Source organism: Nerophis ophidion, linkage group LG23 (genome assembly GCF_033978795.1).
Source record: "Nerophis ophidion isolate RoL-2023_Sa linkage group LG23, RoL_Noph_v1.0, whole genome shotgun sequence".
In the NCBI taxonomy this organism is placed as follows: domain Eukaryota; kingdom Metazoa; phylum Chordata; class Actinopteri; order Syngnathiformes; family Syngnathidae; genus Nerophis; species Nerophis ophidion.
The window spans coordinates 1,413,270-1,437,859 of NC_084633.1; the positions used below are offsets into that span (position 1 = coordinate 1,413,270).

The following is a 24,590-nucleotide window of genomic DNA, read 5'->3' on the forward strand; positions in this document are numbered from 1 at the left end:
TTCATTGAGAATATAGAACATTACACCCGGTGCTCAAAAATCTGTCAAAATGCGAAACGCTTGTTGAAATGTTGGCACATTGCGGCTACAGTATTCTGACGTACCGTGCTTCAACATACAGGTTTTATTATGGTGTGTGTATAAGGACCCCAAAATGGCACCTATTAAGAGGCATATTATCTGGCATTTTGTTTCGCCCTGTAATGTAAAACAAACTCTCTTACTTATTGATACCTGCTGTTGTGTATTTGGGATCTGCATAAGTCCCGAAAATGCTAAGATCCTTTTTTTTTCTCTGTCCTTTTGTTGCGGTACGGTCATCTTCCACTGTTTCCATTTCTAATATTAGGAAATAGTTCTAACATCTCTCAGTACACTCGCATTGGAAGTGCCGCAAACTACCGCTGCAACAAAACTGACAGGGAGAAGACGCTGTCAAAGTGGAGCCACAAAACGGCGCAGAAAGCGACTTGAAGATGGTCTGTAAAACCTAATTTATGCAACATTTTGACCAAAGAACCACCATTACATGCATGTAGACCACAAGGAAGTTTGTAAATGTTGGAAAAAAATTATAATATAACCCTTTTAATGCGCCTTATAATCTGGTGCGCCTTGTGTAGGAAAATAAACCTGAAAAGACCCTCTTATCGGCAGTGCACCTTATAATCCGGTGCGCTCTATAGTACTAAAAATATGGTGCTGTCTATTTACACATCATTAAAACCTGTTCAGCGAAAAGTATGGTTCAAAATAAAAGCATGGCAGTATTAACCTGAAATCTACCACAAAAGCGGAAGTTTTACTGTCATTGTAGTCAAGAAAAACAACAAAATTACCACGCCAGCTGTGTTAGAGAAGAATATAAAATATGTAAAAAAAAATTGAGGAAAGACCATTTTTAAAACACTTCCTTGTGGTCTACATAACATGTATAATGGTTCTTTGGTGAAAATGTTGCATAAATGATGTTTTACAGATCGTCTTCAAACCGCTTTCATTTTGACAGCGTCTTCTCACGTCAGCCATGTTGTAGTTGTTCACGCTTTCATATCGGGTCTACTGACAGATATAAGTTCGAACTGTATGCTAGTTTATATTAGAAATAACAACAGCGGAGGATCCATGTGCATGTACGAGCCAGTCTGCCCCACAACAAGAGGAAAAAGGGGAAAAAAAGGAACTTAGCGAATACAATGTCATACTTCAATGGCGGACTTGCGCAAAGCTCTTTGGGTAAAACGTTGCCGTATAAGGAGATCTCCGCTGACGTCGCATGTTGGAATAACGTCTCAAGTTGTGCAAATCTTAACGACTTGTTTGGAGGAAGTATAAAGGAAGGCAAGATTGTTTTATGAATACGGTTTGATTTCACATTTTCGGGACTTATGCAGATCCCAAATATACAAAAACAGGTACTGATAGGTAAAACAAGTTTGTTTTGCACAATGGGTCTTTTTTCAACAAACTGTAGAAAATCAGTTGTATCACAAACTCTTCTTACGTATTTGCTCACAAGTAAATGTGCAAGCTATGCCAATTTTGGTTCTGGTTACGTCAACAACCGCTTATGTGGACATTAATCAGCCACTCCGAGGCGCGTCAACTTGAACGGGTTCCACTCTACCGTTCTTGTATTAAAATGCGACGATGTGTCATAGACCCATTTGATGAAGTAATATTTCATAAGACTCTTCTCTCTCTGATTGACAGATCTTTTTTGTGTCCAGCAACTTTATGCTCCAGGGGATGAAGAGTTACATCAAAGATATTTGGAACCAGTGTGACGTCACAGCCATCACAATCTTCATTTGTGCTCTTGGCTGCAGGTGAATGAATTGCAAAACATATTGGATTATCCCGCCCTGTGATGAGGTGGCGACTTGTTCAGGGTGTACCCCGCCTACCGCCCGAATGCAGCTGAGATAGGCTCCAGCACCCCATGCGACCCCGAAAGGGACGAGCGGCAGAAAATGGATGGGTGGATATGATTATCGCATATCGCCAAGTATTCCTGTAGTATTTTTTTTTTCAGTCGTAAAGGAACTTTGTGGACGAACCTGCCAATGTTTGTATTGATCAAACACCAAGTAAATACAGGATCAGCATTAGTGGTATCAATACTGATACGTTGTATTACAATTGTTGAGGAATATTGAATGATTTTGTTATGTCGCCTTTAATTTTAAACGGAATCAGTCCTATTTGGATCCCAAATCAACCTATAGTGTAGTCAGTGACTTCACTATTAAAGTGGGTGACATTATTATCACCAGGAAAGATGAGGTCACCTACCTAGGTTCCAAACTAGAGGTTAACCTTTCCTGTGATAAAATGGTAACTAAGGTAATCAAAAAGGTCAACCAAAGAACAAGATTTTTCTACAGAATCTCCTCTCTGGTCAACAAAAACACCATGAAGCGGGAACTCTTTCAACCCTTTTTCAGTTACGCATGCACCTCCTGGTACCCTAGCACCTCCAAAACCCTAAAATCAAGACTCCAAACATCCCAGAAAAAGCTAGTCAGTTTACTTCTAGACCTCCACCCCAGATCCCACCTCACTCCTACCCACTTCTCCAAAGTGGGCTGGCTTAGGGTGGAGGACAGAGTAAAACAACTTGCACTGAGCTTAGTCTATAAAATTCGCTACACCTCCCTAATACCAAAGTACATGTCAAACTACTTCCAGAACGTAAATGACCGCCCTAACCACAACACCAGGGGGAGCACCACAAACCACGTCAAACCCAGATTCCCATCTAACAAAGGTCTTAACTCATACTCCTTCAATGCCACCTCAATATGGAATGCACGCCCAAAACCGCACTAAAAGAACACCTCCAGGCAGCTACAACCCTAGCCTAACCCCCGCCCCCCGCCACATCCCACCTCCCCGGATTATAAATAATCACATGTACAGTATATACTTGTATAACTTGTATGACGAATTGATTAACGTGGAGCCCGACTTAATCAAGTTGAAAATAAAGTGTAACCATTTAGTGGTCAATTGTACGGAATATGAACTGTACTGTGTAAACTGTACTGTTTCATATAATGTATTCTCTTCCTTTGCAAACTACTAATAACATTTTCAATCAATCAATCAAATTAGTTGATCATGAACACAGTTTTGGACGATTCAGCAATAGAGAAATATTTATTTATATTTAAGTACACCACTTTGTACTTCATATTTTGAGGCTTTATTCTATTGAGGTTTTTCAAAAATATATTCATGAAGAAATATGTTTTGGGTTGGACTATGGCCTATTCTTAGTGTAAAATATGCATATTAGAGCAAATTTGGTTATTAACCTAAATTAAGCATTTTCAAGCATAAAGACGGCAGGATTAACTTAAGATAAAAAATGTAAGGTACTGTACAGAATAGGCATCAAAAAGTTAAAGTAATAACTTATCAAGTCCCATCTTACTACAAACAAGTGCCTGCTTAAGCCGACATCAACAGACAGTTGACTGCTGTCGTCAACATAAAATCTGGCTATAAAGGGGTCATTATAGGAAAAATCTGTGTTGTAATACTGTCATGTTAAACATTGACGTTTGCGTGCATTAGCAAGAATTCTATACTATTTTGTTTGCAATAGCGCCAATTCAAAACAGAAGTTATCTCAAGGCACTTTACACATGCTGCAGCTCGAGAACCATGCTTCTTATACAATACAGAGAACATAAACTGAGCCCCACATGAGCCAGCACTCGACGACTGCGGCAAGGAAAAACTACCCATACGGAGGAAATATCGGACAGTACGAAGGCTTGGTGGGGCCCCTCGAGGCGTCACAATTTTAATAAGGAATTTGGCCCACGCGGTGCCAACAGTTTTATTTTAAGTAACAGAAATTGCCATAAATCTGCAGCTATTTTGTGGACAGTGTGAGTAAAATCGGTCAATGACAATGTACTCTACTTTGCAGGAAACATAGCACAGCATTCACTTATATGCCCCAATCCAAGCAACGTTTCCCACTCAAGGCGCAAACAAAAGGTTTTAGTGTTCTCTATATCAAACCAAGGCAAAGCTCTCAATTTACCGGTCGATCTACGTTCCCATCCTCGCCTATGGTCATGAGCTTTGGGTCATGACCGAAAGGATAAGATCACGGGTACAAGCGGCCGAAATGAGTTTCCTCCGCCGTGTGGCGGGGCTCTCCCTTAGAGATAGGGTGAGAAGCTCTGCCATCCGGGAGGAACTCAAAGTAAAGCTGCTGCTCCTTCACATCGAGAGGAGCCAGATGAGGTGGTCCGGGCATCTGGTCAGGATGCCACCCGAACGCCTCCCCAGGGAGGTGTTTAGGGCACGTCCAACCGGTAGGAGGCCACGGGGAAGACCCAAGACACGTTGGGAAGACTATGTCTCCCGGCTGGCCTGGGAACGCCTCGGGATCCTCCGGGAAGAGCTAGACGAAGTGGCTGGGGAGAAGGAAGTCTGGGATTCCCTGCTTAGGCTGTTGCCCCCGCGACCCGACCTCGGATAAGTGGAAGAAGATGGATGGATGGATGGATATATCAAACATTATGTATCATTCTGATTGATATTTTTTTAATACTGTTAATGAATAAATTGTACTATTATAGTTATTTCCCCATATTTCTACACAATAACTCAGATATGGTAACACTGGCAAGCAGTAGATAATATTGAGTGATTTTTGGTCTAGAACATGTTTTGCTTTATTCATTATTGACGTAATATTCTGCTACCTTGTGTTGTATATTTTTAAGAGATTTCAAGTTCGTTTTATCATCTATTAATATACCCAAATTTTTTATTTCTGTTACCCTTTCAGTATATATTCCGTCCGTTTGTATTTTGTTAGACTTTCTCTTCTACTGAATAGTATTATTTTAATTTTACTGAGATTCAAAGAGTCTGTTTTTTTCACACCATCTTTTTAATTTGTTCATTTCTTATGTTATTATTTGTATTAGCTTCTGTGTGTTTCCTTCTGAACAAAAAGCAGTTGTATCATTGGCAAATAATACTAACTTTAAGTCCTTGTAACTTTCCAAATATCGTTGATACAAACCTTAGACAATGTTGGTCCCAGTATTGATCCTTGGGGCACGCCACAAGATATTGCCAGTGCTGTTGAGGTACGATCACCTATTTTCACAAATTGCTTCTTGTTGGTTAAGTAGCTTCCTGACCATCCCTCAGGTGCCTCATTGTTGTAATTTATTAATTAAGATATTATGATTAATTGTGTCAAATGCTTTTGTTAGACACATACATGCTGCTGCTGCACATTATATACCATTTATTGCATTGACATTAGCATTTTGTTTTTCAGAATGTTCCCGCAGTCGTTCAAGTTCGGCCGAGCGCTGATGGCAATCGATTTCATGGTCTTCACGCTGCGTCTGATCCACATCTTTGCCGCCCACAAGCAACTCGGGCCAAAGATTATTATCGTTGGCAAAATGGTGACTCACACAATCACACCATAAATTAATGATGATATTAGGCTAATATAGCTAGTATAGACACTTACATCATGTGTTGTCTTCATTATAACACCTATATAGGACTTCTAAAGTCATTTTGATAGTAGGCTAATATAACTAATATAGACACTTACATCATGTGTTGCCTTTATTATAACACTTATATAAGACTTTTAAAGTCGTTTTGATAGTAGGCTAATTTAACTAATATAGACACCTACATCATGTGTTGTCTTCATTATAACACCTTTATAAGACTTCTAAAGTCATTGTGACAGTAGGCTAATATAACTAATATAGACACTTAGATCATGTGTTGCCTTTATTATAACACTTATGTAAGAATTTAAAGTCATTTTGATAGTTGGCTAATATAACTAATATAGACACCTACTTAATGTGTTGTCTTCATTATAACACTTATATAAGACTTTTAAAGTCATTTTGAGAGTAGGTTAATATAACTAATATAGACACATCATGTGTTGTCTTCATTATAACACATACATAAGACTTCAAAGGTCATTTTGATAGTAGGCTAATATAACTAATACAGGCACTTACATCATGTGTTGTCTTCATTATAACACCTTTATAAGACTTCTACAGTCATTGTGACAGTAGGTTAATATAACTAATATAGACACTTACATCATGTGTTGCCTTTATTAAAACACTTATATCAGACTTTTAAAGTCATTTTGATAGTAGGCTAATATAAGTAATACAGACATTTACATCATGTGTTGTCTTCTTTATAACACCTGTATAAGAATTCTAAAGTCATTTTGATAGTAGGCTAATATAACTAATATAGACACTTACATTATGTGTTGCCATTATTATAACACTTATATAAGACTTTTAAAGTCATTTTGATAGTAGGCTAATATAACTAATATAGACACCTACATCATGTTTTGTCCTCATTATAACACCTATATATGACTTCTAAAGTCATTTTGATAGTAGGCTAATACAACTAAGATAGACACTTACAAAATGTGTTTGAATTTGACACAAGAGCAAATCCAAACAATAATTTGTTTGCTTCCTTCAGATGAAAGACATTTTCTTCTTCCTCTTTTTCCTGACTGTGTGGGTCATCGCCTATGGAGTAGCCAACCAGGCGCTCCTCTATTCATACGATCCACGTCCCAACTGGATATTTCGCCGAGTCTTCTACAGACCCTACCTGTATATATTCGGACTCATTGACGTACAAGAAGTGGATGGTAAGTGGCTCACAATTGGATTACAATTACGATAAAGGAGCTTCAATTTGATAAAAAATCAATTATTAATGCATCTTTAATTTATGTATGTTGATGCAGTTTTACATTTCTTTTCGTTTCACTAAATAATGGTCTATCACTTGCAACTTTTAAAAAACGGTGCCTTTGTAAAAAGATACAGTTAAATTAATTCCAATCACATTTATTACATTAATGGAAATGTGTGCAATGTGTGGAACAGAAGTGCCCTACAATACATTACACTCCCCTGCATTTCTTTTACAATAAATAAATCCATTATCGATCATTGACGTTTACTAATCGATTTTCGTCCATGTCCGAATTGCGATGCATCAAAAAATCACATATTTCTCCCCCACCTGTAGTAGTGACACTGTGGTTAAGTCATTTATTTTTCCTACAGCACAATAATCTGAAAGGTAGGGAATCAATTTCAGTTTATTTTATTGAGTATTTTATAGTCAGTTCCATAATTTACATGTGATACATAATACACATACATATTTCCAGGAAACAATCATGTGCTTAATGGCAATATTATTGTTATTTCACAAAATAAAGACAATAACATTAAATTGAGAAAATACAACTGAATTAAACATATCTCAAAAGGGTAATGGGAAGAAGTAGACACTTTTTGAATCTCTGTACTTTTCCATAGTTAAACTTTAAAAAATAACATCCATTTTCCTCTGAACAACATTTTATCACATTTATCTGGGTTTACATAACTCAATTTGCTCAGAATAATGTGTTTACAATAACTCAATACTGCTATGTGATTCTAAAAACAGTGTTGACGTGGTTCAGCTTTGACCTTTTGAATACATGCATTGCATAAAATGTGCAAAAAGGCTTAAAATTAATACTAATATGATATAATAATATGCTTTGTCACCTATATAACACAAGATGCCAGTTGTTTGTTTTTTTTAAGTATCGGTTAAGCCTGTTTACATTTTTTTTTTTAAAGCAGAATGGTCCTAAATTAATTTTTTAGTGTGCCCTACCTATAGGCAAAACACGAGCTGTACTACGGTCCGTGAGGTGCCCCGTTTTGCATGACAAGTGCATCTCAAATGTCGATAAAAAATGACAGTGCTTCATATAGTACGGAAATTTTACTGCAAACTTATTCCCAGCCCCTTACTGTTCTGTCAATGATAATGATATAATGGCTTGTTTTCAGATTGCTTGTATCGTCTCCCATGGTGCATGTATAGACATTTGTCATTTTTTCGTCACCTACAGCAGAACTGCATCAACAGATACAATATATACACATATGATGCCAGTAATTAGTATTTTAAGAAATAAATAATTAGTAAAGTAGAAGTAATAGTAGTAATAACTACTGCTCAAGCACCAGCCCTTTTTGCTGTGCATGGGAAAAATTCTCTTTTTTGTCACTGCAGTAATAAGTAAAGAAGATTAGGCAGCAGCTCACATTCTCATACTTTCTGTAACGTACAAGAGGATGTCGGCCAGCTTGAAACAGGTATCAACTATAATCGACGTGAAGGAGCCCAGAATTGTTCGCAATATTTCAGGTTTCCTCATGTCTATGTGCTATAAAATTGTGTACAATCGAGTAAATGGCGAATTATTGCCATCTAGAGAAATCACATATTTTAAACAATTTTCCCATATTTTGAAATGCAAATTTTTAGACTCCCATAATAAAGGTGTTTGAGAAATCCTCTGGTGTTTTTTAACCACAACATTAGCGCCGCATTAAACATTAGGTCGCTACTGGTCTGACATTTCCTAAAAAATAATGTTAAAAAAATAACTTAAATCCTTGTCAAATATAATATTCATGTTTAATTAACTTTTTCTGCAAAATTGTCTCCAAATATTGGTTATTAGCCTCCTTGACTACTAATAATCAGTATCTGTATCGGCCCTGAAAAAAACTATCAGTCGATCTCGAGTGCATAGCCTTAGTGCTGGGCTGGTACTTTTGACATACAGGGATCGCATCTTGCAGGGCGCTGCCAGGAACATGCACAACTTTGCTTTTTTATTGGGAAATGTTTTATTTAGGACGAGAAACATAAATTACTGAACAATTTCTTTTAGTACAAAAAATGCTTGAAAGCAGGGGTACCCATACTTTTTCTGCAGGCAAGTTGCTTTTCAATTGGTAAAGTAGAGGGGATCTACCTCCTTCATATATCCATCCACTTTATACCGCTTATCCCCTTTGGGGTCGCGGGCATATATAATTTATCTTTATTTGTTTATGAAAGATACATTTTTGTTACAAGTTAAAGGTGTTTAATGATAATACAAATATGTTTAACATATAGATTCATTTCTTTCATGAAGAAAAAATTATAAGTTGTTGTATTACCTGATTCTGATAAATTGCATTGATTTAATCAGACAGTAGTGCTGATAATGTCCACATTTATTAATTTAAGAGATAAAAGTCCTCCTTTCTGTCCAATACCATATGAAAGTGGTTGGTTTTTGGCATTTTATTTGTCCAGCTTTCATACTCCTTTTTTACACTTACAAGAAATTAATTGGCGGCAAACTCTGTAGCTTGCTAGCTTGAGCATGCCAGTTTTCTGAAACTCTTTTTTTTTTTTATTAGTGCAGGCAGGATGAAGCAGCGCTTTTATTGTGAAAACAGGAACTGTGCAGTCGGTTTTTAGAGTTTTGACGGCAGGTATAGCGCGAGAGCCTGTTGAAATAAAAAGTGTTTCTCGCCTTCCTGTCGGTAATTTTTTCTTAATAATGAGCTTGCAGCAGCCAGCGTCACCTCACAAGACCCTCGGGTGCTGTGAATGTCAATCAAGTGACGAAAGTGACGTCAGAATGAAAATTAATGATCGTTAATTTTTAGGTACATTTTTTTAATGCCTGGCTGGCGATTAACTGACACGCCCTCCATGATCCACCGGTAGCTCGCGATCGACGTAATGGACACCCCTGATTTAAAGAACAGTAAATTGATTTAAAAAAGTATAAAAATTGCTCCAATTAAATAAAGACATGTAAAAAAATGTTTTTAATAGAGGTAGCCCGCATGGTTAGAGTCCCAATTGTCATGTTTGGATCGCATTTTTATGCAAGGTTTGTTCCCCCGGGATGCAAACGGATCACTCAGGACAAAGTCTTCTGGTAAAAACATGATTTAATCTTGAACAAAAACTCAAAGAGTTACAAAAAATGGAAAACAAGGCGAAGGAACAAGGTGCCAATCGCACTTGAAGCTAAATACTTAGCCTAAACTATGGCCTGGAACACTCATGGAACTGCGGCATGAAACTAGCAAGACTTATTGGCAAGCTAACAAAACGTACGTGGACACGGCATGAATTGAACAACATGAACTATGGCATGAAACGATCAAAACGGAGCAGCATGAACTAAGCGTGAAAGGAGCAGCAAGAACTATGGTCTCGTATGAAAACTAGCAATGTCGCCAGGACGACTAACTGGCAAACAGGCTTATATAATAGTCTCTGATTAGAGCAGGTGCGTGATCCGAACACATGAGGCAGGTTGAACTAATGAGTCGTCATGGAAACTAAAACAAACAAGAGTGCACAAAAACAGGAACTAATAGAGTCCAAAACTAACAGAACATAACTAAACAAAACATGATCTAGACCACAGATCATGACACCAATTCAACCTTTAGATTCCTATTTTGATGTATTTGTTGTATCTCAGACTAAACATGTGATACAACTTGCCATATATACAAAATAATTGCGTTTTTTTTTTTTCAGCACCATTTTAACGATCACTTTGTAGGGATTATACAAGGTAGCATATTAGGGACTTCAGTGTGCGTGTCATGAACGCTGACAAATTCTAGAGTGTGAAGGATTTTTCAGTGTAAAAGCATGCATTGCTCGTTTGGTGGAGTGTCCGTACGAGCAACTTGAGGGTTCCAGGTTCGATCCTCGTTTCTGCCATCCTAGTCAATGCCCTTGTGTCTTTGGGCAAGACACTTTGCCCACCTGCTCCCGGTGCCACACACACTGGTTTAAACATAACTTAGATATTGGGTTTCACTATGTAAAGCGCTTTGAGTCACAAGAGAAAAGCGCTATATAAATGTAATTCACTTCACATTTCACTTCACTTTTCCATGCAGCTGATTTGATCGGGGACAAGAGTTGTACCAACAATGTGACGCTAATCGAAGCGGGACACGAGCCTTGCACAAACGCCGACGTCAACTGGCTGGTTATCGTCCTTCTGGTCATCTATCTGCTGGTTACCAACATACTGCTAATCAATCTCCTCATCGCCATGTTCAGGTGCGCTCAAAATCCTTCCTTTCAGCTATGTTTGTGAGTGAATCCTGCTGACACGAGAAACCCAAAAAAATATTTTTTGCTTCCCGCCCGCAGTTTCACCTTCAACGAAGTTCAGGAGCGCAGTGACATCTACTGGAAATTCCAACGTTACAACTTGATCGTGGAATACCACTCCAGGCCTTCCATGGCGCCGCCATTCATCATCATTTCACATATTATTCTTTTTATCAAGAGAATCGTCCGCCATATACCCTCGGAAAAGACAAAACACTTTGGTGAGAGCAGCACTATCCACCAAAACAATAATGAGTAGTTAATACAACGGAACCTGCCAACAAGTCGTAGTTGATCAACTCTTCTGATTCCTAAAAATTATCCGCTTAAAGGGGAACATTATCACAATTTCTGAAGGGTTGAAACCAATAAAAATCAGTTCCCCGTGACTTATTTTATTTTTCGAAGTTTTTCTAAAAATTTTACCCATCACGCAATATCCCGAGAAACGGCTTCAAAGTGCCTGATTTACACCATCGCTATATCCACCCGTCTATTGTCCTGTGACGTCACTGCGTGAAGCCACCAGAAACAAACATGGCGGATAGCACAGAAAGGTATAGCATAGTAGCTCGGATTCAGACTCGGATTTCAGCGGCGCAAGCGATTCAACAGATTACGCATTTATTGAAACGGATGGTTGAAGTGTGGAGGCAGGTAGCGAAAACGAAATTGAAGAAGAAACTGAAGCTATTGAGCCATATCGCTTTGAACCGTATACAAGCGAAACCGACATGACAGACAGCGACACGGGAGGAAGTGAGGACGAATTCGGCGATCGCCTTCTAACCAACATGTTTGGTTGGCATTAAATGTGAATGCAGGGGAAAGCTCAAATATAGCTACAAATGAGGCATAATGATGCAATATGTACAGACAGCTAGCCTAAATAGCATGTTAGCATCGATTAGCTTGCAGTCATGCCGTGACCAAACATGTCTGATTGGCACACTACACATAAGTCAATAACATCAACAAAACTCACCTTTGTGCATTCATGCACGTTGGAAATGTATCTGCTTTGAGTGTCGCAGGATATGCACACATTCTTGCCATCTCTGTCGTAGCATAGCTGTCGTCGGTAAAGTGTGCAGAACAAACGAGGGACTTTGGCATCTTTTGGCCACTGGTGCAACTTGAATCCGTCTCTGTTCGTGTTGTTACACCCTCCGACAACACACCGACGAGGCATGATGTCTCCAAGGTACCGGAAAACAGTCAAAAAAATGGAAAATAACAGAGCTGATTTGACTTGGTGTGTGTAATGAGATTGAAAAAATGGTGGATCCGCTTCACGTTGTGATGTCATCGCTCCGACAGGCCTATCAAATGAAAGGCGTTTAAATCGCCAAACTCACCCTTTCAGAGTTCGGAAATCAGTTAAAAAAAACACATGGTCTTTTTTCTGCAACATCAAGGTATATATTGACGCTTACATAGGTCTGGTGATAATGTTCCCCTTTAAGTTGATGTTAACATAAAATGTGACACCTAACGAGGTCACCTGTTGATCTGTTTCTATAAAAACAGTTGATCTGTTTTACGATGTTTCGTTGTAACAAACACACACCCATTAATTATTAATACAGCAATCCCTCGCTACTTTGCGGTTTACTTACTGCTGTCTCGGTACACTGCGGATTTCAAAGTGCAGTGGTAACTAATTTAAAAGCTTAGTTGCTTCTGTGTAATTGTTTTTTCCATATTTAAACACTTCTTTGCAGTTTACATAACATGTAATAGTGGTTCTTTGTTCAAAATGTGGCAAAGATTATTTTTTACATACCATCTTCAAGCCTCTTCCTGATCGTCTCTTCAGGATGCGCCGTTTTGTGGGTGGTCTTACGTTCATGCCTCCACTTCGACAGCGTCCTCTCCCCCTCAGCCATGTTGTAGTTTAGCAATTCCATAGCGAATCTACACACAGATATAAGTTTGAACTATATTTTACTTTGTATTAGAAATGACAACAGCGGAGGATTCATGTGCATGTACGAGCCAGTCTGCCCCCACAACAAGAGAAAAATAAGTATCTTACTGACTACAAGCTCTTTGGGTAAAACTAGTTGGGCAAATGGAGGAAGTAGGGTTGTACGGTATACCAGTATTATATAGTACCGCGATACTAATTAATCATATTCGGTACTATACCGCCTCTGAAAAGTACCATAATGAAAAGTATCATCCAAAACTGATGTAAAGAATCAAACAATTTAACTCATCACCCATTATCACCCCTGGGAGGTAAGGGGAGCAGTGAGCTCAGCGGTAGCCGCTCTCGGGAATCATTTTTGTTTATTTGACCCCCAATTCCAATAGGTGATTATTACATTTTAACGGAAGTGTAGATAGAACATTTTAAAAGAGCAAGTAAGCAGATATTAACAGTAAATGAACAGGTAGAGTAATAATATTTTTTCTACCACTTGTCCTTAATAATTTTGACAAAATAATAAATTGGTAAATGACACAACATGTTACTGCATACGTCAGCAGACTAGTTAGGAGCCTTCGTTTGTTTACTTACTACTAAAAGACAAGTTGTCTTGTATGTTCACTATTTTATTTAAGGACAAACTTGCAATAAGAAACGTATGTTTAATGTATCGTAAAATTTTTTTGTTAAAATAAAGCCGATAATGCCATATTTTGTGGTCCCCTTTATTTTAAAAAGTATCAAAATAATTGTGGTACCGGTACCAAAATATTGGTCTCGGGACAACACTAGGAGGAAGTATGAAGGACGGCAAGACTCCATGCTTCCATGGTTTGATTTTAAATTTTCGGGACTTATGTAGATCCTAAACACACAAAAACCGATACCAATAGGTAAGAAAAGTTGGTTTTGCATAATGAGTCCTTTTTAACTCAAACACTCAATTCAAAGGCTCACATTTAAATAAATAGAAATCAATGTAATTGGTGTTGCCCGCTAAGATAGCAACATTTTAACATCTAACATGCCTTTAAAAAAAAAAAAAAATAACTTTTAGATGTGAAATGTTGGATGAAAACAAAATGACACTACTAACAACTACAAAAGTTTTATGAAGTAATGTAATAATAATGTACAGCTTTTACCTTGGAGATTGCGCTTCCACAGAATGTGCTTTTCCGTCAAACATACCATCCGCAGCTTTCCCATTTTTTTAAATTGATAAATGTCTGCTGTTCACCGTAATTTCCGGGCTAAAGAGTGCGCCTGTTTTTGAGCTTTCCTATGGGGTTCACTGTCACATTTTCTACGCCAACCAATCAACAAAAATGTTTGCTTGCGACTGAAAACACGCCAATTATCGGAGGGACGGCTGGTGTTTAAAAATCCTGGCACCACTCTACCGTTGATTACATTGCAGTTCCATGTTAAAATTACACAGGCTAAGACATGGCACCTCAAAAAGAACAATGTTAGATGCTTGAATGACCGTTGTCTCTGTTGTCAGTTTTGGATTTGCCGGACATCAAAGCCAGCCAGATCAACATGTGGGAGGCGATCCAGAAAGAAAACCTCCTCTCAGCTGAGAATAAGCGGCATCGAGATAGTGACACGGAACGCCTCAAGCGTACATCTTTCAAGTAAGTACTCTTTTTAATTTTAATTTTTTTATATCATCCAATACCCTATTCTGTATATACTCTATACCTAAGAATATATATATATGTATGTATATAATATACTCCATACCTAAGAATATATATGTATGTATATATATATATATATATATACATATATATACGTATATATATATATATATATATATATATATATATATATATATATATATATATATATATATATATATATATATATTAGGGCTGGGAATCTTTGGGTGTCCCACGATTCGATTCTATATCGATTCTTGGGGTCACGATTCGATTCAAAATCGATTTTTTTTTTTTTTTCAATTCAACACGATTCTCGATTCAAAAACGATTTTTTCCCGATTTAAAAGGATTCACTATTCATTCAATACATAGGATTTCAGCAGGATCTACCCCAGTCTGCTTACATGCAAGCAGAGTAGTAGATTTTTGTAAAAAGCTTTTATATTTCTAAAGGTCAATGTTTTATCAAATGATTGCAATAATGTAAATTTGTTTTAACTATTAAACGAACCAAAAATATGACTTATTTTATCTTTGTGAAAATATTGGACACAGTGTGTTGTCAAGCTTATGAGATGCGATGCACGTGTAAGCCACTGTGACACTATTGTTCTTTATTTTTATTTTTATAAATGTCTAATGATAATGTCAGTGAGGGATTTTTGATCACTGCTATGCTGAAATTATAACTAATATTGATACTGTTGTTGATAATATTAATGTTTGTTTCATTACTTTTGGTTTGTTCTGTGTCGTGTTTGTGTCTTCTCTCAATTGCTCTGTTTATTGCAGTTCTGAGTGTTGCTGGGTCAGGTTTGGTTTTGGAATTGGATTGCATTTTTATGGTATTGCTGTATATTGTTTTGTTGGATTGATTAAAGAAAAAAAAAGAGAGAGAATTGATTCAGAATCGCACAACGTGAGAATCGCGATTCAAATTCTAATGTTTTTTTTCACACACCCCTAATATATATATTTATAAAAGTGTATATATATATATATATATATATATATATATATATATATGTATTTGTGTGTATATGTATATCTATCTATCTATCTATCTATCTATCTATCTATCCATCTATCCATCTATCTATCTATCGTACGTGTGTAGGTATGTATGTATGTATGTATGACCTTTCTGCCTCCTACAGGATTAATTTTCTTTTACAAGCCGTAAAAAGTTAAAAATAAAATATACATGTGTGTGTGTGTATATGTATGTATGTATGTATGTATATATATATATATATATATATATGTGTATATTTATATATATATTTATATATGTGTATGTATATATATGTATATGTATGTGTATGCATATATGTATATGTGTGTATATATATTTATATATATATATGTGTGTATATATATATATGTGTATATATATGTACATATTTGTATATATATATCTATATTCTATATGTGTGTATATATGTGTATGTATATATGTGTATATATATGTATGTGTGTGTATTTATGTGTATATGTATATATATGTATATATGTATGTGTATACTGTATGTATATATATATATATATATATATATATATATATATATATATGTGTATGTGTGTATATGTATATATATTTTTATAGCAAATATGTAAGCACCAACAATTGAAAAATAGAGCAAAACAATATATAATAAGAACAAACATATTTTCTGACACTAACCATAGACTGTAAGTATATGTAGACATTTTTTTTAGCCTTTTAAAAGAAAATACATGCATCACAGCCAATCATGAAAATTATTGATGACATCATATTGCCCCGTCGCCCCACTGTCACAAATAGCTTGTCAATCAGTGGGAAACGCTGTGAGCTAAGTAGAAAAGTGAAGGGTCGTAAATTGCTGCGAGTTCTTTCTTGTATTCAACAATGTTTGCCACTTTCTTTTTAAGAGTGATTTTTTTCGCAGTCATGCTCAATTCAAACACATCGAAAGTTTTCATCAGGCCAAATCATACGGAAAGCGGGGCGTACAAAAACCAAGGCAACCACGATAACTGTATTATTTTGTTGTTATCGTCACATTGTCTTATTTTGCTGTTTTTACAGTATATATTGTTCATTTGTTCACAAAAACGTCTTTTGAAAATCTTTGTCATGTTTTATTATTTTGATTATGATCACGATCAGCAAGATGGAGGCAAAACCACAAAATCATTCAATGATCTTGAAAAATTGCAAGAATAAATATTGCCACCGATATTGGTATCGGCAAAACTGGGCCTGTATTTAGTCGATACTAGATTAATAACGTGGATTGATACCAAGTATGCCGAATCGCCCTTCCCTATTGAGTTATGTTAGACTTTAGCATAAAATATACTGTTGGTTTTAATGTGTTGCATGATGTTTTTCACACATTTGACAAATACTAATTTGATGTGTTTGTTTGCAGGGTGGACAATGTGCTGAAGAAAATGAACGCACATCATGACCACGACCAACGTTTGCAGCTCCTGGAGACAGAGGTCTGTACTGCATCAATTCTTTTCCATATTCACTTCAGACTAGGATCCAAATACCACCCGCTAAACAGCATGTGCAAACGATAAAGTTGCGATTAGTATAAGGGGGACTAGGATCTACTACGACTGCGTTTACAAATGATTAGAAGTGAAAAAGTGGTGCATACCCCCCTATATAAATGAGGTTTTTGTGTATACTTCTTGCATTATGTGCCCAGAGAAACATTTATTTCCCTCCTCATTCATGTTATCATGCTCCCCAACTTGGCCTGTTTTGCAATGATGTTGAACAAGCAGCAGTCATCTATAATCTGCTTCTTTTTTCCGCAATATCAAATCGCAATCATGTTCCTTAATTTGCTCACTTAAGAGACACAATTATCTGCGCACAAGCTCAGCAAATCTGCTTTGCGTGCGCTATTAAGTTTGCACATGTTTTAATACACGCACACCTTTAGTAAATCAAACCCATACAGTATTGCAGGCTTTATGGTTGAATACCAAAATGGATAAATGATTGATACAGCAGAGGATTGGAAGAATGTCATGTAGTCAGATGAAACCAAAATAGAACTTTTTGGTATAAACTCAACTCGTCGTGTTTGGAGGAAGAAGAATACTGAGTTGCATCCCAAGAACACCACACCTACTGTGAAGCATGGGGGTGGAAACATCATGCTTTGGGGCTGTTTTTCTGCTAAGGGGACAGGACAATTGATCCGTGTTAAGGAAAGAATGAATGGGGCCATGTATCGTGAGATTTTGAGCCAAAACCTCCTTCCATCAGCGAGAGCTTTGAATGGTTGACCAAATACTTATTTTCCACCGTAATTTACAAATACATTATCTAAAATTCCTACAATGTGAATTCCTGGATTTTTTTTCACATTCTGTCTTTCACAGTTGAAGTGTACCTATGATGAAAATGGCAGACCTCTGTCATCATTTTAAGTGGGAGAACTTGCAAAATCAGTGGCTGACTAAATACTTTTTTGCCCCACTGTATGTTATATTTAATATTGCTACTATGGTACATTTTTAGTCTACTTAAGACCAGCATTATTCTTCCCATCCTTAGAAACTGAGCTACTGTGTGGAACAATTTCCCTTGTGGATCAATAAAGTTTGCCTAAGTCTAATGAATGAAGTGTTAAATATCTGTATCTGTATATAAAAGACTGTGGCTTGGAAAAAAGTATTCATCCTGCAAATAAGTACCCAACTATGAAGCAGTAGATCAAAAACTGTGACCAAAGACGATGAATCAGCTTCTCTCAAGTGGGAACAACATGTCACAAATTCTCATTGAGTCAATTTATTTTTTACAAAAATATATTTCAAATTTTTTCTATCACCTCTCTCCTAGATGGAGTACTGCTGCAACTCCCTCTCCTGGATGATGGAGGCCATGTCTCAGAGTAACATCATCAAAGCCAACCGCCCCCCTCCAGTCTTAAGAGGTAAAAGAGCCTTCCCACCTTGTCACGTGTACGTCCATCTTTTTATAGGAACGCATACTTACCGCTTCATTGTTTCCTCTCTTGTGTAGACCTGTCTCCAAGCTGAACTTCCTAAACTCTCCTCACAGAGACATGTGTGAGCACACACACACACACACAATCTTGTATTTTTTACCTTCTTGAGACCGCCGAAAAAGGCCTACCTCTTTAGGAACAACCTTTCTAGATTTATAAAGATTTTTATTTACAATATTACTAATATATACATACTATGCAAAGATAAAAACGTAAGTTTTTAGTTGAATTTTTTTTATTTGATTATTTTTTGTTTGTAATTGGTTTTTAAACTTCATTTTTTGATAGGTTGATTGGCAACAGTAAATTGGCCCTAGTGTGTGAATGTGAGTGTGAATGTTGTCTGTCTATCTGTGTTGGCCCTGCGATGAGGTGGCGACTTGTCCAGGGTGTACGCCGCCTTCCGCTTGATTGTAGCTGAGATGGGCACCAGCGCCCCCCGCGACCGTAAAGGGAATAAGCGGTAGAAAATGGATGGATGGATATTTACTTCAATTTATTACAGTATGTCGCTATATACTGTACATATTTATTTATTTTTCTAAATACATTTTGACCAAAGGGGGTGCATTTCAATTTCTGACACACACTTGTCATTACATATGATGGCCAGAGGGGGGGGCCACTTCAGATTTTTACACACACTTGTTATTTCATATATTGACCATGCACTTTTAAAAACCGACAGTCAATTTGAAAAATCCCACTTTTTTGGGACCACCCTAATTTTGATAGATTTCACCACCATTCTCTAATAGATGCAATGGTTTTCTGTATTGGAACCATGATTTCGGTCCTAACTTGTTCACCGGTCCTCATATCGAAGGTACTTTTCCTTGTTGATGTCTCAAGAAGGGTGGAAATACAACTGCACACACACACACACACACTCACACACACACACACACACACACACACACACACACACACACACACACACACAGTGTACTCAAGAGTCAAATATGATTTAAATTGCTCTTTAAGTTGGGTTGATGTTGACATGCAACAATGTGTTCAACATAAAATGTTTGAGTTAAAATTGTATTTCCCTAATTGTGTTCATGGTTTTGTTTATTTGTTATTATTTCCTGTTTCCGCCTGCATTTCCTGTCCGTCTTTTGTTTCCCCATAAGATGCCTCAACTGACAACCTTAATTTGGATCTGTGACGGACCTCCTAACTCAAAACACTCAAGTTAACCATGAAATGAATTTAATTGGGGCTTGTTTCCCCCAAAACAGCACAATTTTAACACGCAACATGCCAAACATTTAGATAAGAATTATGGAAATAATTACACTATTTTTTGAAGTCTTATAATAATAATAATAATATTGTACAGCATTTACCTTGAGGAGCACACTTCTACAGTATCTACTTTAAGCTGCTTCTCCGTCAAACACGCCATCAGCAACATTTCTGTATTTTCAGGGATAAATGTATTATCTAAACATTCATGGCTGGCATTAGACTCATTCTGCTTCAGTATGGTGAATGCTTGTCCAAGTGGCGACCCGCTTAGTCATATTTTTAATGATTTCATTTGCTTTGCTTAGCTTGTCAACCAAAGAATGTCATTTTTGCACATGCTGCCTAAGTCTCTGCATCCCGGGGTCCAAACCGAAACCAATCATTGCTTTTGCCGATAACACTTGTTCTTGATGAGAAGATTTTTGAGAAAATGTTGTGAGAGATGATTTCAAATAAACTGTGTAAAACATCAATTGTATTCTTTGTTGAATTGTTTTGTTTTACTTGCAAGAATGAGGAGAGTTGCACCAAACCAGAAATACAAAATGCAGGTGTTCACAACACAACTCTCCCATCATACGATTGAGGTAACTTTCGAAATACTCAAAAGATGTCGTAGTGGTTTGTGTTGTGGTTTGTGCAGTCCTTTGAGACACTAGTGATTTAGGGCTATATAAATGAACATTGATTGATTGATTGAAAAGCGTCGTTAACCAATGACTCACAGGATCTACGTCCTATTTGCTCCTGAATGCCTAAACAGACATTAAAATCACAGGTGGGTGATACGGCACATTTTGGTATTCATACGATACCAAACAATTACAGTGCCAGCATTGCCAATACTGATACCGAACCTTTTTACTTGTAATTTTCTTAATATATTGTACATGATTAAAATCAAACAAAACACAGGGCATATGAGGGTATTACACGTTTTTAATAATTAACACATGAAAACAATATAATGTCACCTTAACAAAATGATGAAATTATTCCTTATAATTTCATACAAAGTGTTGTACAGTCAATAATGCAAAAATAAAGTCAACAAGAGCAAAAACTACAAAGGAATACAGGAGAATTAAGATGCTCTACTTTATTGTTACTTACTTGGGAAAATGTGTTAGCTTTAAATTATTTTTTTTAAATTTGAATAAAACAAAATGTACAAACTGCATAATTTTTTAATGCATGGACATCTGTATGTATATGCATAAAGCACCTGGGGATAGGTTGATTGGCAACACTAAATTGGCCCTAGTGTGTGAATGTGAGTGTGAATGTTGTCTGTCTATCTGTGTTGGCCCTGCGATGAGGTGGCGACTTGTCCAGGGTGTACCCTGCCTTCCGCCCGATTGTAGCTGAGATAGGCGCCCCCCGCAACCCCGAAAGGGAATAAGCGGTAGAAAATGGATGGGATGGATGGATATATATATATATATATATGTATGTATGTATATATATATATATATATATATATATATATATATATATATATATATGTATATGTATGTATATATATATATATATACACCGCACATTTTGGCATTAATTGAACAACATGTACAGTACATACTGTAAATATAGGGTCAGTATTCTCAATACACACACGGATACTTTGTCACAGGATTGATTGATTGATTGAAACTTTTATTAGTAGATTGCACCGTTCAGTGCAAATTCCGTACAATTGACCACTAAATGGTAACACCTGAATAAGTTTTTCAACTTGTTTAAGTCGGGGTCCACGTTAATCAATTCATGGTAGAACACTTTTAGGTTAATTAAATGTTATTTAAATTGTGCCTTTAATCTGTCAAACAGGAACACAACCAGAATAAAACACAGAAGGACAAGGATTTCAGGCAAAACTGTATTTATTTTTGCATTAATAAACTTGTGTGTGAAAAATAAGCACAAGTTCTAGCAGGCTTTTTTTCAACATGACAATGTACAGTCCGGCATTTTTGCTTTGTTCACATTCTAGCACAACATATTGCCCTTGTGAACTTTCTCATTCCGTCGTCTCAGATTGTCAACAAATCATTCGTTTAATTGCTTTTATCCGCCCCGGAAGAAGCGGGTTGTTGCGCAGCTGCACTTCTCACCGGCAGTTAGTACTTGGCACTGCTTCCCCCAAACCAGTCCAGCGTCAGCATGGAAAACCAGACACTGGTACAAGGATTGGGAGTAACCGCACCAAGACGTGCTTAGCCTGTAAGAACACAGCAAGTCAGGGATTACAGTTTCTATAGTCAGTCAATGCAATAATAATACAATCATATATGAATCTCTCCTTGGACTCTCTCTTGGTCGTTTGTGTCCATGTTGTGTTTGTCTACCTGGGTTAGTACATTGGATGCAATTTGGCTTTTGTGCTAATTCCAGCATATTTATGTTGAAGAGGTTTTTTCTGACCATCCTAATTCAAATGAATACCTCACATATATTATTATATTATGATCCCAAAAGGGACAAGCGGTAGTAATAGATGGATGGATGGATATTATATTATATCATATTATATTATATTATATTATATCATATTATATTATATCCATCCATCCTTTTTCTACCGCTTATTCCCTTTGGAGTGGCGGGGGGTGCTGGTGCCTATCTCAGCTACAATCGGGCGGAGGGCGCGGTACACCCTGGACAAGTCGCCAACTCATCGCAGGGCCAATATCCATCCATCCATTTTCTACCGCTTATTCCCTTTTGGGGTCGCGGGTGGCACTGGCGCCTATCTCAGCTACAATCGGGCGGAGGGCGCGGTACACCCTGGACAAGTCGCCAACTCATCGCAGGGCCAATATATTATATTATATTATTTATATAATATATTATATTATACATATATATTATATTATATTATATCATATTATATTATTATTATAAAACAAACATTATTATTATTATTATATACACATTAGTACAATGATACCTCAGTTGTCCAAAAAAAGTCAGGCAAAACCTGCAGCAGTTAATTACTATAAGAATTAATTAAAATAAGATTAATCTGTTCCTCACAAAAAAAATATCTTTAAAAATTGCAGCAATTAATTACTATAAGAAATAAATTAAATCAAATGAATCTCTTTCAGACAAAAATATGAAAAAATAAGAATAATATATAGTTTGACATGTAAAAAAAAAAATGTAAAATAGATATACATTTTGGATGAAGTTGGCAAAAACATTTACAAAAAACGAAATATGCAAAAAGTGGGGTGCGCAAAAACTGAGGTACTAATTTAGCAGTATTTGTGACAGTACTTTATGTAGGAAAGCGAAACAATTTGTTGAGTGCGGCATGTTTTATCGGATCTTAATCATGTGCACAGTATAAAAAAAACATGTTTCCTTGGAAATAAAAGTTCCTGAAAGCCAAATAAACGACATTAAAACAATATACAAGGTAAAAAGAATATACACAGTAGAGGCTAAACGTTTGGACACACCTTCTCATTCAATGTAATGTTTTCTTTATTTTCATGATTATTTACATTGTAGATTGTCACTGAAGGCATCAAAACTATGAATGAACACGTGGAGTTATGTACTTAACAAAAAAAGGGCAAATAACTTAAAACATAGTTTATATTCTAGTTTCTTCAAAATAGCCACCCTTTGCTCGGATCACTGCACATTTCACAGGTGTGCTTGAAGCTCATGGAGAGAATGCCACGAGTGTGCGAAAAAGTAATCAGAGCAAAGGGTGGCTGTTTTGAAGAAACTAGAATACAAAACGTGTTTTCAGCTTTTTCACCTTTTTTTGTTAAGTACATAACTCCACATGTGTTCATTCATAGTTTGGATGCCTTCAGTGACAATCTACAATGTAAATAGTCACGAAAACAAAGAAAACATTGCATTGAATGAGAAGGTGTGTCCAAACTTGTGGCCTGTACTGTATATTACGTAACAAGAAAAAAATGGTACAATGTGGCGGCGTGGCTCGGGTTGGTAGCATGGCCGTGCCAGCAATTTGATGGTTCCAGGTTCGATCCCCGCATCCGTTGTGTCCTTGGGCAAGACACTTTACCCACCTGTTGGATTAAATGTAGCTTAAAGATGTAGATAACAAGTTTCACTAAGTAAAGCGCTTCGAGTCTCTGGAAAGAAGCGCTATATAAACATAATTCACTTCAGTAAACCCCAATAAAAGTTAACAGTGCAATAACATAAGCAAAACTATGAATATCACAAAATGATTTCCCTGTTTCTAAGTCACCAAGGTTGTCTTCTTACCTCCTTGAGGTGTTTCCTCTGCCCGCAGCCTCGTCCCCTCTGAACCGTCTTCTGCCTCTGCCCCTTTTTTTATCTTCATGCACCCCCCACCCCTCAGTGGGTCAGAATCAATGTTGATCAGCGCTGCAGCCAATAGGGAGCGAGGCTGCCGGGCGAGGCACTTCCTCTGTGACAGGAAGCTCACAACAAACACCAGAGATGAGGGGGCGGGGGGGGGGGGGGGGGGGGTGAAGGTAATGAGCGATGGAGATAAAGAGATGAAGATATTTGATGTCTCCGGGTGGTACTGGATATTTAGGACATGTATTTCAAAATAACCACCGTGGACCCAAGTGCTGTGCAGAATATAACATGCAAATGACAGAAAGGCAAAAAGCAACTAAATTCAAG

The 24,590-nt window shown here is 37.0% G+C and overlaps 1 protein-coding gene and 1 long non-coding RNA gene across 2 annotated transcripts in view; one reads left to right on the forward strand and one right to left on the reverse strand.

Annotated features, from left to right (window-relative positions):
- The window catches only part of LOC133541481 (transient receptor potential cation channel subfamily M member 5-like), a 106,869-nt gene extending 86,450 nt beyond the window's left edge, over positions 1-20,419 (forward strand). Inside the window, exons 20-28 of the mRNA XM_061884921.1 lie at positions 1,714-1,829; positions 5,321-5,453; positions 6,535-6,709; positions 10,848-11,013; positions 11,107-11,288; positions 14,511-14,643; positions 17,091-17,163; positions 18,527-18,620; positions 18,710-20,419. Of these exons, the coding sequence (XP_061740905.1) occupies positions 1,714-1,829; positions 5,321-5,453; positions 6,535-6,709; positions 10,848-11,013; positions 11,107-11,288; positions 14,511-14,643; positions 17,091-17,163; positions 18,527-18,620; positions 18,710-18,726 (1,089 nt within the window). The 3' untranslated portion in view covers positions 18,727-20,419. The remainder of the gene's footprint in view (positions 1-1,713; positions 1,830-5,320; positions 5,454-6,534; positions 6,710-10,847; positions 11,014-11,106; positions 11,289-14,510; positions 14,644-17,090; positions 17,164-18,526; positions 18,621-18,709) is intronic.
- A 1,389-nt stretch (positions 20,420-21,808) lies between these two features.
- Positions 21,809-24,249, reverse strand: LOC133541482 (uncharacterized). The gene is made up of 2 exons (XR_009803895.1): positions 24,201-24,249; positions 21,809-22,164 (listed from the first exon to the last, which is right to left on the reverse strand). It is a non-coding gene; the product is annotated as an uncharacterized LOC133541482 (long non-coding RNA).
- Positions 24,250-24,590: the final 341 nt, after the last annotated feature.